Raw genomic sequence first — 15,088 nt, 5'->3', positions numbered from 1 at the left:
GATGTACTAACCCAGAGGACATACAATAACTTTTATTAAATAATAAATTTTAAATAATGGTGTTCTTTCCAATGCTTGGTTTTATTTTTCATAGAAACCTTTTCCTGAGTTTCCATAAACCATAAGAAAATTATGCTTGTAACATTTGTACAGTTTAAAATGCAACCTTTAAAGTCTCTTAAACATGTTACCAGTGAAAGTGTAAGTTTAATGCAGAAGTGAAAGGAAAGAAACAGAAGCAAAAAAAAAAAAAAAAAAAAAAGTCATTCCCAAAAGTCACATACTTGACTTCAGGGAAAAATAAACCCTTTACAATGAGAGAGAAACCACACCGTTGACTTTTAAGACATAAGAAAACAGTACAAGAAGATTTAACAAACATAACTGCAGTTTCATAACAGTTCTAACAAATGTGAAATTCATAAACTATCATTAACAGAAAAATATCTACAGTTGAGAAATACATACTTTAGAATTCCATTTGCTCCAGAATAAGCTTCTATTGCATTGATACTGGTGGGCAACATTGTAATAATTCTGTCAGCTTTTTCGGCTACATCTGCTGGGGAAGACACTACCTTCAAAAAAAAATTGCAAAGGCACATTATTTCAATTAAAATGTAAGCAGCTTCTAGAGCACAAGTAGGATCCACTTTTTATGCACCCCTGTAATAGTGACAGTGAATAAAAACTAATCCGTTTTCAAATGACAAAAAACAAACAAACAAACAAACCTACTGCCTAAAATAGAGTCCATTCTTCACACACATACAGATGGAGTTTCTATGGAATCAATCACTCACTGTTTACTTTTAAAAAGTGTGAAATGAGCTGAGGGGGAAAAGGGCAAAACTTCAGTCCTGGGAACAGACACACTTCTCAGGGATTCCTCCAACATGGATTCTTAAACAGCATACTTTTTTTGGGTAGATGCACTAAGAAAAGCATTCTGGCACAACAGACCTGGTAGCCAATCTACAGGATTCACCAGTTATTTCAAAATCCCCTAGTAAATTCTCAAGCCTCCATTACCACTATCCTCCAGTGTCTATTTTCAAGGGGAAAAAAAAAAAAATTAAGCCTGATTCAGACAAGAAAAATTCAGGACAAGGACATAAGCCTTTACTGCACTGACTGCAAATACCACCATGAAGCCTGAGAGCTGCCAGGACTCTTATGGAAACCACATACGCAAGAAAGACACACCAAGAGGCATCAAGGTACACTCTCCCTGCAACCCTGATATCTGCTTTCATGATGATCACAAATATACTGTAGAGGAAAGCTGCTCTGTCCATCCTCTGTACATATGTGTATATGGGTGGGTATACATACCCTCACCCACATTCTCTCCAACCCCGCTCTCTCACATATATACAGCATGATACACCTGGCCAGCCGGCTAGCAACCAGAGAGGCCAGAAGAGACCAGGAGCTCACTTCTTGACTCAAACTCTCCTTTAACAGGAAGAATCCATGACCCCAATTTCCACAAAAGCTCCTTTCCAAAGCCCTTTCTCTCTGAAAAAAAAAGACAAAAGATTATCATGAGGATAACCGAAGAGTTCTCCGTAGGATGATTTACATATGTATTAGAAATTAACACATCTTCTACTAGGAAACATTAAGTGGCACTAAGCATCTTAGGAATGGGAATGCCTCTACTATTCACGTGCTGGAAGTATACAGAACACTTTCTTTTTGTCTTTGATGTGCAGTTGATGAAAGTGAAAGAATGAGAAGCCAAACATAGTAAGTAATCTAAATATTACAAGCTACAAGTAATTACATTTCAATTTTCCATATGAGACTAGCAGCTTCTAAATCAAGTCTGGATAAATGCAGTTTTAACACAAAGTAATTTCATAACATGTACTTTAAAATTTCAGACAATCAAGTATCCTAGCACTTTGTGTATTAACATTAAATGATAATATAAAATATCTCAGATTCTTTCAATGTTTCATTCTAAAGGCAATACAGCATTTTAGAGTCTACAACGTGGCACATTCAACATGTATATTTTGGTATATAATAGGGATTTACCACAAGTAATTCTGGAAAAAAAATTTTTTCCACCAAATTACAAAGAAATACTTAAGTGAGAGGAAAACCTTTCCTACCCAAATAAATACTGAGATTCAAAAAGAGGCAACTATTTCCTGGCAAACAATGCAAGTTTACTCAAGGGGGTGGGCAGCTCAGTAAGAAGAGGAGATAAGAAAAGAAAACTTGTAGGAGTCATAATTCTCTACTCCTGGACTGTGTCAAGAACATGGGTAACACACAGAACCCCATCTGTTCATCATACTTAAATGAAGTGTTAAATACATGCAAAACGGTGGCATACCTTTCACTGGCCTTTCCTCCTATTGCAGCTTCATCTTCCCTGATCTTTCAGGGACTGCAGCAAGTAAGCCATGAGGTTGAAGAGTCAACTTCAGACTTTCTCTTAGGAACTGAGTCTCTTCCACTGAAGGAAATTCAATTCCATCTAGATAACTCCTTGAGAGGTGCCCTCAGGGGCACCAACAATTAGCTCACAGATCTAGGAATACTTCACAACTCCAAGCTTCTCGTGCCCATGAACTGGCAGTGCCAATTCATGCAACTGCCAAGTGCATGGGGTGGCCAATCAGCCCCCTGCATCCCTAGCATCTGCTTCTTGGGATGCTTGGGTTGCCAGAGTACTGCTAACCCCTCAATTATATAGGAAAGTAATGTCAAAATTCACAGGTCCGGAAAAAACACACAATGATAGTGATAGCTGCAATGTCACCACCGTACTGGCTACAACTGCTCCATATCTAATGACTATATACATTTGGTGCATTATAATAACATCCTCTAATTTGCACTACAGAAGGCATGTTTATTAGACAGATAGACAGACATGTGTGTCCAGTTATTCAAATCATCTTGCCTTCCATGTAATGACTTCAAGACTTTGAAATAATTGACTAACAAAATTTGGCCACGACTCAAAAGCTAGCAGGCAAAAAACAAACCTTGTTGCCAGTCTGACACTAACCACAAAAGCCTTTAGGAGCCAAACTAATTAGAGTCTCTTCAATTACATTTGCTAATTGAATGGATAAGCAAAGACAGCATGGATCAGTGAAAGGAACTCTTATTTGGAAAGCCAGAGACTCAGGTTTACTTACAGCTCAGCCACTAAGTCATGTGTGCTTTTGTGCAAATCACTTAACCTCTCTGGCTTTCGTGTATGAATTTACAAAATAAGAATAGTGATTTGGGTTATCTTTAAGGGTTTCTACCTCCAAAGTAAAAGGAAACTTACGCAAAGAAATTTTTCATATTTAACAGCCTTCAGTCCTAGGAAGATACTGCCTCTGTGAAAAAGGGCTGATGGGATAGGAAGCATGTGCAATGAATGACTCTACACAAATGTATAGCATTAGCAGGATACCCACACCTCCACATCTCAGGCAGTCACTGACCGGCTGACTCTGGACCGTGGCTCTGCTCTGACTGTCAAGGCCATCCCAGAAAGATGTCTTGCTAATTCCAACTGCCTCCCATTCTTACACCATTATGAATTAAGATGACTCTACCTTTCCATTGTCTTAATTTTGACTATAGGAGATTTGTTCCCTTCATGGTATCCATAGTCTTTTAAGAATTTTTGCAACCAATTTCTCTGGATTTAGATTCATCTGTACGCTGGCAAGCATTAATGGCAAGTGTACAAGACAAAGAGTAGAAGACTTGACAGATTAAAGACAAAATCTGCTTTGCTGGGTCAGGGAAGGGAGGCATTACGGTGCTCATCAGGGCCCAGAAGAATCAGAAGGAACTGCACCTCCTTTTTACATATCCATGAGGAGGCAACAGTTAACTTAGTGATATTACATAAAGAGGAAAATCTCGCTATCTCTTCTAGACAAAAATAGGCACACAGGTCGAGCTCAGTATCACTTCCAAGTAAACCAAATGTGTGAGAGAAACTTGCAAAGTAACAAGATGAACATGACCTTGGTTAAACTTGCTACTCAGTGTATTTCAATCTTTCCAAGCAGAAGAGCATACTGTTATTTCAAAATTGCACTACATTTGAAAAACTGACCGAAAAAGTTTGTGCCTACATCTTGAAACATTTGGTCAACAATGATGAAGCCCACTCAGCAAGAGGCTTTTAAAGTTCTCATTTAACAAGACCCAAGTGGTTGCCAGATTAGATCCCAAGAGAATTACTAAACCAAACATGTTCAGTCTTATAACCCAGGAACAACAAAATGGTGTCCAAGTTTTTAAAGAGAAAACAAAAGAGAATCTAATTAAGCCTAGTTCAACCAGAAAACTCACACAGAAATGGTACATAAGTCCCAAGACATTTGGCACAGATAAGAGGCACCTCCTAGGAAATTCCTAGAAAATGAAAATGGAAATGAAGCACAAGTCATATGCCCTTGACACTAAGGCTTAAAAAGAGAAATTGGTATCTTTCGTAAAATAAAAGTCAACACAAGGGACTGTGCAGAATATATTCTTAAGGAGAGATGCAATCAAATCACATTGTCACCTAATTTAGTTTTAATTTTTATCATCATTCTTTCATTTAAAAATGTCTACAATTCTCTTCCAAATAACTCTGGACTCAGTGACTCAGCCAAGACAGTCGTGTGTTTCTATGTGTGGTGTTGGGGAATGAAGATTTGGGAGAAATATGGTATAGATGCTAAAGCAACAATCATTAACAGTAGTAATAGTAGTAGCAACAGTGATAGTATTTTGTATGTGCCAGCTTCTCTACAACTAAGAAGAAGGTACTATTACTATTTTTGTTTTATAAGATGAGAAATTTTAGGTTAAATAATCTGTCTAAAGTCACACAGCCAGGACATGACAGAGCTGTGACTTGAGCCCCCGCAGTCAGGTTCCAGGGTTTATGCTTACTAACCAATACATTCACAATTTATTGACTCATGATTTCTAATACCAAAGGGCTTGATAATTATCATGAGTTACATTCTTGGAAAAGATGCTAGAAGTCAAAATGATGCATTGTAGTTTAAAACTGAGTTTTTAGTAGAAATAAAGATTGTTTAAGGGATACTGAAAAAGAGCAAGGCTCAAATTTTTTATGGAAATGAAAACAAATAACATATTTAACCAATTATAAATACCCTAATAGAACTGGTTAACATGTAAGGGCATGAATAAGTTTGTTAAATACAACCAGGCACATGACACATGTCAAAGTTTTTATTTGCTTCATAACCCACGTAGTATTTTTTACTACTAGGTACAGCTTGAAGAAAAACCTCCAGGCTGGTAACATCCTAAACACTTCTTCACCTAGAACTGCAGGTGGCCATCTCACAGGAGAGAAGAGCCTGCCTGCCTGAGGAAGCAGAACCAAGAATCCAAGACAGAAAGGAATCTGATTACATCTATGCCCAAAATTCAGCTGTGCCTGGGTTCAGACCATTCCCCAACTCTTCAGTTACACAAAACAACAAATTCCTAGTCCCTGCTTATTTAAAAAAGAAAGAAGGAAAGAAAGAGTACTTCTTCAAGGAGATGTCCAAAGATATTTGGAACCAGTTGACTGCTTTTCAATCCAGATATGTCTAGTTTGGTACTTTCTCTCCTGCAAATTTCCCACTGAAAGCACAGCTGACGTTAGAAATCAACTAACCAGACTTTCCTGCAAACTTTGGGGGAAAAGATTTCGTTTCCTCTGGCTACCATTTCATCAGCTTCACTTGAAATAGTCACATTAGGAGAAGAAAGGAACACTTGTCCTTAAAATCTAAAAGTCAACTCAAACATACTCTGAATTTCTGAACTCTTAATCCATTCATTGCACTACCATACACAACGGCAAGAAGTTTCAAGGTTTTCACTGACATTTTTTCATCTTATCCTGTCTTATCTTTTCTTAGTAGTAGAATGAAACTCACCTTTTCTTTTAGCAAACATATTTAAACTCAATATAGCTATGAAATAATGATACTGACATTTTAATATATTAGAAGTCATTCATCCAAATTAACATTACCTTTTAAAGTAAGGCTTTTAGGAAATCACACTTATTCAAATGACATTGCCACTGTTCAAAATGGTTTTTAAGCTGCCTGCATAAATCATTTATCAACAAATGTTTCATTTTATCATGACAGGATATTTCCCTCTGGGACCAAAGCTTTTTTACCCTCTACCCTTACCCCTTCATTTATCTAAGTTTCACATTCCCCTGCCCTCCATTGCTGTTATAATCAATACTCAGAGGACCTCTTAGAGTCAAGACTCTTAAGGGAACCAGAGATGTGAGAGATGGGACGTGGGAAAAGAGCATTCTGCCTTCCAGGCTTGCCGCCTCAGTGTGAACCACCCACAGAACTTTTCCCACCGAGTGCTGGGGGCAGGGGTGGGAGCTGCAGGCATGAAGCTAAGACAAGTCTTCACTCTTCACTGATCGGGAGAGGCAGCTACCCAGAATCCATCTTCTTTCCTTCCTCACACCCACTTACACATCTCAAGGAAGAAGGAAAATCTAATAACGGAGTCTGTGTCCTAGAATCTTCTAATTTCTACTCAGCAATCTGAGAGATCTTGTCTCCATGACTTTCATTTAAGACTACAGCAGTTCTGTTTGTAGATACGCAAAGATTATACTCAATATTTATGTAGTTCTCTATCAGAAATGAAATAACTCTTAATAGTTGCTTATTATTTTTCCCCTCAAAAACTGCTTCAGCACTTTATTATAGTCGAATATAATTTTAGTAGAAACTCTTTTAAAATGTTATTTAGTCTTGCCACCTGAGACACATCTAATACGTTGCCACATCCAATTCAACCTGGTTTACTCTCCACAGGATTAGTTGGACTACTGGACATATGGGAGGTACTCATTCTATATCAGTTGACCTCAAGTAGAAATCTCTAGAAACCTGGTGACTGAGGCTTCCATTTTTAAATAAAATCGCTCCTTTGTCCTCATTCTTCATTTGGATAAAAGCCCCTTATTCTTGTGTTGCCTAAATGTCTAGTCTCAGAGAAAACTTCCCTAACTGCCCTCTCACCCAATGTAATGCATATTTTACTGAAAACCGATGAGAGTCTTTTTCTTTCAACTTTCACAATTTGAAATCACGTATTTGTGTGATTTGATAATCTAACACCTCCTATTGGTCCCCAAAGGTAAACTGTGACTATTCTGTTCTAGGCTATATTCCCAGTGCCTAGCACATAGAAAGTACTAAAGAAACATTAAATTACTACATTAGTGAAGGCCCTATCACCTGTTTTGTTAAGACTGCTTCGCCAGTCTAGGGTATATCAGTTTCCATTCAATTTCCACCTATTATTTGAAGGGGTAGGAAGGGAAAGAGGAACGCATGTGAATTTTCATAAACACACACACACACACAAGTTTCTGGAACGTTATTCAGTCTGGGGTGAATCAAATCTCTCCAACAAGTCTACTAAGTCCCTAAGCTACTTAAGGTCATGAGTAAGCCTGCTGGACTGGTGTCAGTGTTAATATTCAGAGACTGTATGAGCATAAGCAGCCACAGCACCACCCTTGGAAAAGTTCCAAGAAGATACTCACTCATCCTCAAACAACACTGCTGCCATCCCCATACGGCACACAAACCAGCAAAGGGAGGGAGGCGGAGGACACTCGGCTCTGCAAACGGGCTGCTCTTTATGTAGGCGTCGCATTTCTCAGTCTTTATTTCAAGTCTGTTATCCAGAAGTTGACTGTCTATTTGTTCTCTAAACTTTTCCTTTATTTCTCAGGAATTTTGTAGTATTCTCCCAGTTCTGGGATTACATTCAGTCCTCAGTTACCACTCTACAACTTGTACAAGAAGAATTTCCTTCATCTTTGGAAAAAGAAAACTCTAAATTCAGTGACTAGTACACTGTCTCCTGTGCGTGTGTATGTGTGTGTACACATATTTTACATCTTACAGAATATATACATATGTAATATTATATACAGAAAACTAACAATGAATTAGCTTTACAAATCAATTGTGTATACATCTAAGAAGCTATCACTTATTTGAATGTATAGTCATTTTTAAATATCAAAATCTAAAAAAAAATCTTAAGGAAAGGTCTTACCTGTTCACCTGCATCTACAAACTCTTTGCATGCATCAGGGAACACATCATAAATAATGAGCGGATAGCCATGTTTCATGAGATTTTTTGCCATTGGATTCCCCATGTTGCCTACTCCAATGAATCCAACAGGAGTCTTAGAAGCCATTGACCTAGAACACACTGATTTCAATACATTATTTTCAACAGGAGCAGATAACATGCTTTACTGTACATATTCACTCAATATTAATAATTGTCATTTGGATTTTTCTATTAAAAAAGGTTTTTAAAGGTCACTTTTAAACTAACGATCATTTAAATATATCAACATCATACCGGCAGACTAACTTCTAATTATTTAGTTCTCCAGGAAACAATCATAAAATTTGAAGCCATCTCTCTTTTATTTTCTACCTCTGTAACATCCCTTTACCATTTTTAACAGTAGAGTTAATAATGTTATCATTTATTAAATGCCTATTATGTACTTTACCTGTTAGGTGACATGTCCTAGATTCCTCTTATCTAAATTATCTTCTTTAATAATGTGTATTAAAAAGTTTTTTTTGAAAGTATTCAATAAAACCTGTATCTTGGACAAGGTCCAAGAATGGGAAAACTTTTTGCCTTCCTACCTCTACACTTATAGAAATCATCCCCTCCAATGATATAACAATAATCTTAATAAAATGTTAAACCCGCAAGAAAGCATTTTGGCCAAAAGTCACAGTTTATAAATGGGGTCCTAGGAGAGAGAAGGGGGACATATCCATGGGCTTTGCATGGCAAGAGTAACAGGAACTTGGGCTAACAACTCCATGCACTTTCTGAGAAGAGGAATCTCCATTTACAGAAACGGAAAACTTCTTAAAACTTTTTATGCAGGTTTGGTTTTATTTGATTTTCTTCCTTTTCACAAAAGGCTTTTTTAACTCACACTGGGGAATACAATTCAAGGTAATGCTTTTTGCAAGAGAGTAGACAGGCTTTGCATTACCATGAAAATAACATTAGACACTACTTCTCCATTTCCAGATTTAGAACTCCACTCAACAAATATTTACTGCATGAAGTACCATGACAGAGCTCAGAGACAGACACGTGCAGGATCTGGTCCTTGTCCTCAAAATCTCACAGTCTAGTGAGAGAAGACAGAGAAATAACTCCACTTGCTCTTTCCTCTATCATTTCCCAGCTTTATTTTTCCTTTTTCTTTCAAGGAGTGCAGTTTTAAAACTGTGCAATTCACCGACTAGTCATAGTCACCCTTTTAAGTTTCAGATCCTCTCAACTGATGGATCCCTGCTCTTCCTTTGACTTAACCTGAATGTAACGAGATTTCCTAAAAGCAAATTATTTGAAGCCCTAATGCTTAAGAAATACAAGTCTTCTTGGGTTAGAAGCATGTTTAATTCTTATGAACTCCATGACTGCCTCTAACCTGGCCATTAAAGATGGGGCTCGTTCCTGTGCAGTGCTGAGTTTAACAAGCTGGCTATGACAGGAGTCCTGTCCCTAACTTTCTGGTCCACAAGGAGTTGAATGATGGAGAAATGAGACCTAACTTAATTTTTTATTCTGATATTAAACAGAATGAAAAGTATACTCTGGAGAAGAACTCCAATTAATACTAATAATTAGTGTGCCAGACCACTCTGTTAAGCTTGGAGAGGAATGATTTAACTAAAAACATCAGAAACTAGGAAGATTGTTATTTAAATGCAGTTAATTTTAACAGGCAGTTTGCTCTAAGTCAAACAGTAAGTATGGCAAGGTAGAGCCATAATTCATTCACAAATTCAACAAACATGGAGCAACTATCATGGCAGACGCCACTGAAGACACAAATGACGCACAGTCCTTCCTCTCAAGCAGCTTAAAATCCAAGAGGAAATCTAAAACAAGAAAGTAAATGATAATGCATGAAAAACAATGCTGCTACAAAGGGAGAACTCATCTGGTTTGGGAACCTGAAAAAGGTGGCATTTGATCTGAGTATTCTAGGATGGGTAGGAACAAAGGGAACTGCATATAAAAGTGGAATGCGCATGCACATGAGCATATGCAAAACCAGGGAAACCAAGAAAACATGAATAATAAAAGTTAACACTTGTGGCAATTTTACTACATGCCGGACACTATACGAAGCACTTTATGAATAGCAGTGTCACCACATCCCATAGTTAAGCCCAACTTCAGGCTCAGATCCCTGACGCTTAAGTTAGTTTAAATAAAATGCCCAAGACTTTGCGAAGCTGTAAAGCTGAGATTCAAATCCAGCCAATGTGACTCTAGGTTCTTCACTTTTAACTGCCCTCCACTCTTTCTACAACAACAAAGCAACATAATACCATTTTCACCTATCAGCTGGACAAACGGGTTTCTTTGATAAAACTCACGACTGGCAAGCACTCATAAAAACATATACTCTCATACACTGTAGAATTATAACTATGTCAACGGTTTGGGTGGCAATTTGAAAAAAGATACACATTTGAATTTTACTATAAAGTTTAAAATTTAAAATATGCATACCCTTTGACCCAGTAATTCCATTTCTAGGAATTTATACTACAGGTGAGGGGTCAGCACACTTCTTAAAGGGTGAGGTAGTAAATAATTTCAGCTTTGGGCCATGAGGACTCAGGCACAACTATTCAACTCATCTATTCTAGTTCTAAAGCAGCCACAGACAATATAAAAACAAATGGCTGCTTATGTTCCAATACAATTTTGCTTACAAAAATAGGGGCCCAGTTATTGGGCCATAGTTTGCCAACAGCTACTATATATAAACTCTGAACAACACAAAATATACTTTATTATAGCACTGTTTGTAACAACAGAAAAATTCTAAATAACTAAACACCTTAACAGGGCTCTTAATTCATAATAACTAAATATACACTAACAGGACACTTGATAATTCATAGAAAATCAATACAGTGAAATACTACACGAAGTGCAGAAGAATGTGACCTATCTATCTAAAAGCACAAGGAAAAAATCTCCAGGATATTTTATTAAGCGAAAAAAAAGCAAGATGCAGGACATTATATAAAATAACATACAGTGTATGAGGAGAAAAAAGAATATATATGCATTAAATTTTTCCAAATTTCTGTAAGGTACGTAAGAAACAGTAGACACAGCTAGAAAGTTGGACTGATTAATTAGTTAGAGAAAAGACTCTTACTTTTTATTTTATAACCTTTTTTTACCATGTTTTTACCAAGTGCATGTAACTTTTATAACTACTGTTATAATGAAATGAAATAAATAAATTGGCACACAGTGAGCGTTTAATAATGTTATATGAATAAATGACAAGAGAGGTTTCATCAAATGGGCATTTGGGGGATAAAAGTCAGTGCTGAAGCAAGACCAATGATAGTGATAAAGCGGATCTATCAAAGGTAATTTGTATTGCAGCAACCATTAAACAAACACTGCAGGTTGACTGTTCAATATCCTTTCCTCCCAGATCCAGGATCAAGTTCCAAATTCTTTCTAAACCAATTATAGTAATGCCATCTCCCTGCAAATGACAGTTCTCGGACCGGCAGCCCCAAGTAAAAGATTTGGAAATGCTCTGAAAAATCTGAATATATAATAGGGAATGAGCTAGAGATTAAAGAAAAGATTATATCTAATGAGCAAACTCCTGTGAGTCACTACGTAAGTGGCAGCCAGGAGGAAGAAGACAGACCATAGACAATGGAGGTTACCCAGAATAAGAGCAGGAGATTGAGGGGGAAAAAAAAAGACATCATCAAAATTCCTGATCATAAATAACTGTGAAGCTGGATACAGACAAACCTAAAGAGGAACTTAATAAAATGGGGGGTGGGAGGTGGAGTGAAGACAGGGATCAAAGGACCAGGTGCAATGATGGGAAACAGCCATTTGGTTAGCAGAACAAGGATCAGAGGAGGGTTGTATCAACCAGAAGGCCAGTTCAGTTTTTGAAATATTGGCAGTACAGCAATTCCCAGTGATGAGATCCTAGAAGAGCTGAAGTAGAGTGCTGATGTTAGTTGTTAAAGTTGAGGTCAAGAATAATGAGGCCCGATTCCAAATGGGTCAAAATGAAAATGAAGCGTTTAAGATGGGTTCAGCTGTTCTCTTCATTTCATCTTTGCTTGTGGTAAAGTTAGAGAAAGGGTAGTATAATTAGATGATGTGATGTCAAAGGAGAAGAGGTTATTTACTGATGGTGATAACATTTAAGAAGTTCTCTGAGTTTAGAAGCCCTAAGTTCCTACCCAGGTGAGGTCATTTCTCAGATGTATGCCCTTGAACTAACAAGTTACTTAACTTCTGCAGACATTAAGTTTTATCAACAAGAGTAACTAGTTCAGAAAGTTATTGGAACTACTTGAGACAACACATGTGAAGTATTAAACAGAGCCTGGCAATTGAGAGTAAGTACGATTTCCTATTTTTACTAACAATAACCACTGGGATACAAGCTATGCCAAATGCCCCTTTTTGCCTACAAGGTTAAAAGAGCCAGAGAGTTGGAAAAAGTATAGAGAATACTTTGAGGGATGCCCTGTACCTGAGGATACAGTTTTTAGTTAAGGTGACACATCAGAAGGAGTGCTTGGACAATACAGAAGAATTTGTTCCCAAATGGGCAGAAATTCAAGAGTATAATGGCATTATTATTACCCCACAAACTTTCAAACTTAAATACTACATCTTCCCATAAGAGAGTCACACACATTTGTGTGTGGAAATAAGAGTCAGATCATAGATAAAATGAAGCTGGAAGAAAATCAGTCAACACAACACAAAGGTGACAATGGCTGACTGGTAAAGAAACTAGCCAGAAAATGTGGCACAGTTAGTTTCTAAATTTATACATATTTATAGATTATGACCTCTTTCTCCTATGGGACATGGGCAAAATTATCCGTATCTTGATAGCATGAAGCGCTACCAAAAATCAGGCTACCCTAAGTTTCAAAATTCAAAAATTGGTAATAGGATATCTTACATTTCCAAAAATTTTTTTCTCTCATCAATGTAATTCATTGTAGAAAACTGGAAAACACAAAAAAGTATGAAGTCACAAGAGAAAAGTTAATCTCATTACCCAAAAATAATCAGTTAGCATTTTGTATAGCCCTTCTAGTCTTCTGAATGCATTTTTTCATTGTATTATTAGACTATACTATATATACAACTTTGTATCCAACTTTATCACATACTATGTCATAAGCATTCTTTTCGCATCAAGACTAAGAGTTACTAAACTAAGGGTAGTAACTTATTCTATAAAGGCCTTTGTTATTTGGGTCAGGTTATTTTGTAAATACAACTGACCCTTGAACAATGAGTCGGTTTGGGGCACTGATGCTCCACACAAAATCCATGTATAATTTATAGTCGGCCCTCCATATCCGTGGTTCCAAATCTGCAGATTAAACCAATTGTAGTATATATTCATTGAAAAAAAACCCATGTATAAGCGAACCCGTGCAGTTCAAACTCATGTTGTTCAAGGGTCAACTGTATTCTCCTTACGTAATGAATTTCAGAAGTTAAAAGTCAACTTTCGGTCCCAGGGCCACGTGCGGCTTTTCAGAGCTTCATGTGCAACCCTAAGAGCTAATGTAAAGTGAAAAAAAAAAAAGCTATTTTTTTATACATTTTATTTATTCAATGAGTTGTGCTATTTTGAAAGTAGATTTCATATACATAAAAAGAGCCAACAATAAAAAAAATGTATCCCCATTTCTGTGTATAATGCTGATTAATATTCCCACTCCACTTTTGGTCAGGTGATCACTTCAAGATGATCTGATACACATTCTTTTTCCTTACATATGTTAGTGAATCACAATGACTGTAGAGGGTCAACATCTGTAATTTTTTTGCCCGTACAAAAAAGTTTTAAGCTAAATTTAATTACATTAAGATAAAACACAAAACTTACTTTTATTAAATGGTGATGAAATAGTAATATATGTCTAGTTTAATATTTCTCATTTTTCTATTTCCTTTTGGATGCTTTAAGTATTTTAAAATTAAGATATGCTATTTACCAGTAACTTTTAGATCTCATTTTTTTCAAACTGTAAATAACTGTATGGGTCTTTACAATATTACCTTCCACATGATATAAACATCTTAAAGGTACCATGGAGGCAAACATTCCACAGAAATCAGAACACTAAATAATGTTACTATTTGAACATGGTTCTTTTTCTTAATGTCCGTAGACTCTAAACTGGCATGTAATTTTTTAAGACTCCAACATCAAAAAAGTTAACACTCTTGTAAATTAAAATTAACAAAAACATTTAAAACAATTCCACTGAGTAAAAACAATTACTGAAGTATTTTAAACAATCATCACCAAAATCAGAAACAAAAAGCTATTTAAAATTTGTTACAAATCTATGTTCTTACATCTTTGGGTCAAGGAACAAGATTATATGGCAAAGTAGTCTACCAGCATTTCAAGGGAGGCCTTTCCAGTCTACAGAAGCAATAATTATAGTCATAGGCCTCAGACTCTTCTACCATGAATTGTAAGAACTTCCATAACTCTAAAAGGTACTTGAAGGGTTCATTAAAATATCATTAGAACACCTTGTAAAACCACTAAATAGCACATACGTCTTCCTTGACTAATCAAAACTGAAAGAACTGTGCATTGATGTGAAAACTGGTGCTACATTTACTACTGCAGAAAAGTGACTTTTTTTTTAAAGTATCTCCAATGTGAGAGGCATTTTTTTGTAGTTCGACACATGTAGCTCAAACAGTGGTTACACTCAAGTTGAGCAAATTCTCTGAGTTTGTATCTTATTACTGTGATTCTGTATCAGACATCTGTTCTCTTGCATCACACGGAGCTTTCCCTTTTCAAGCCAGAAAGGAAATTCACTCTTCTGCTTAGGTTTTACTGAGGGGGAGGAAGGGAGGCTGTTAAGAATTCAACTCCCAGCCCGCTACTTTTTTTTTTCAAGCAAAGATCAGAAAAAAAATAA

The 15,088-nt window shown here is 36.6% G+C and overlaps 1 protein-coding gene across 1 annotated transcript in view; it reads right to left on the bottom strand.

The window, feature by feature from the left end:
- Positions 1–15,088, bottom strand: part of HIBADH (3-hydroxyisobutyrate dehydrogenase) — a 95,915-nt gene that overhangs the window by 79,642 nt on the left and 1,185 nt on the right. The window contains exons 2-3 of the mRNA XM_006201836.3: positions 8,104–8,264; positions 469–578 (exon numbers count right to left, since the gene is read on the bottom strand). Coding sequence (XP_006201898.1) covers positions 469–578; positions 8,104–8,264 — 271 coding nt within the window. The remainder of the gene's footprint in view (positions 1–468; positions 579–8,103; positions 8,265–15,088) is intronic.

This window comes from Vicugna pacos, chromosome 7 (genome assembly GCF_048564905.1).
Source record: "Vicugna pacos chromosome 7, VicPac4, whole genome shotgun sequence".
NCBI lineage: Eukaryota > Metazoa > Chordata > Mammalia > Artiodactyla > Camelidae > Vicugna > Vicugna pacos.
Note: the sequence above shows the minus strand (reverse complement) of the source record. Positions and strands in the feature narration are given on the sequence as shown.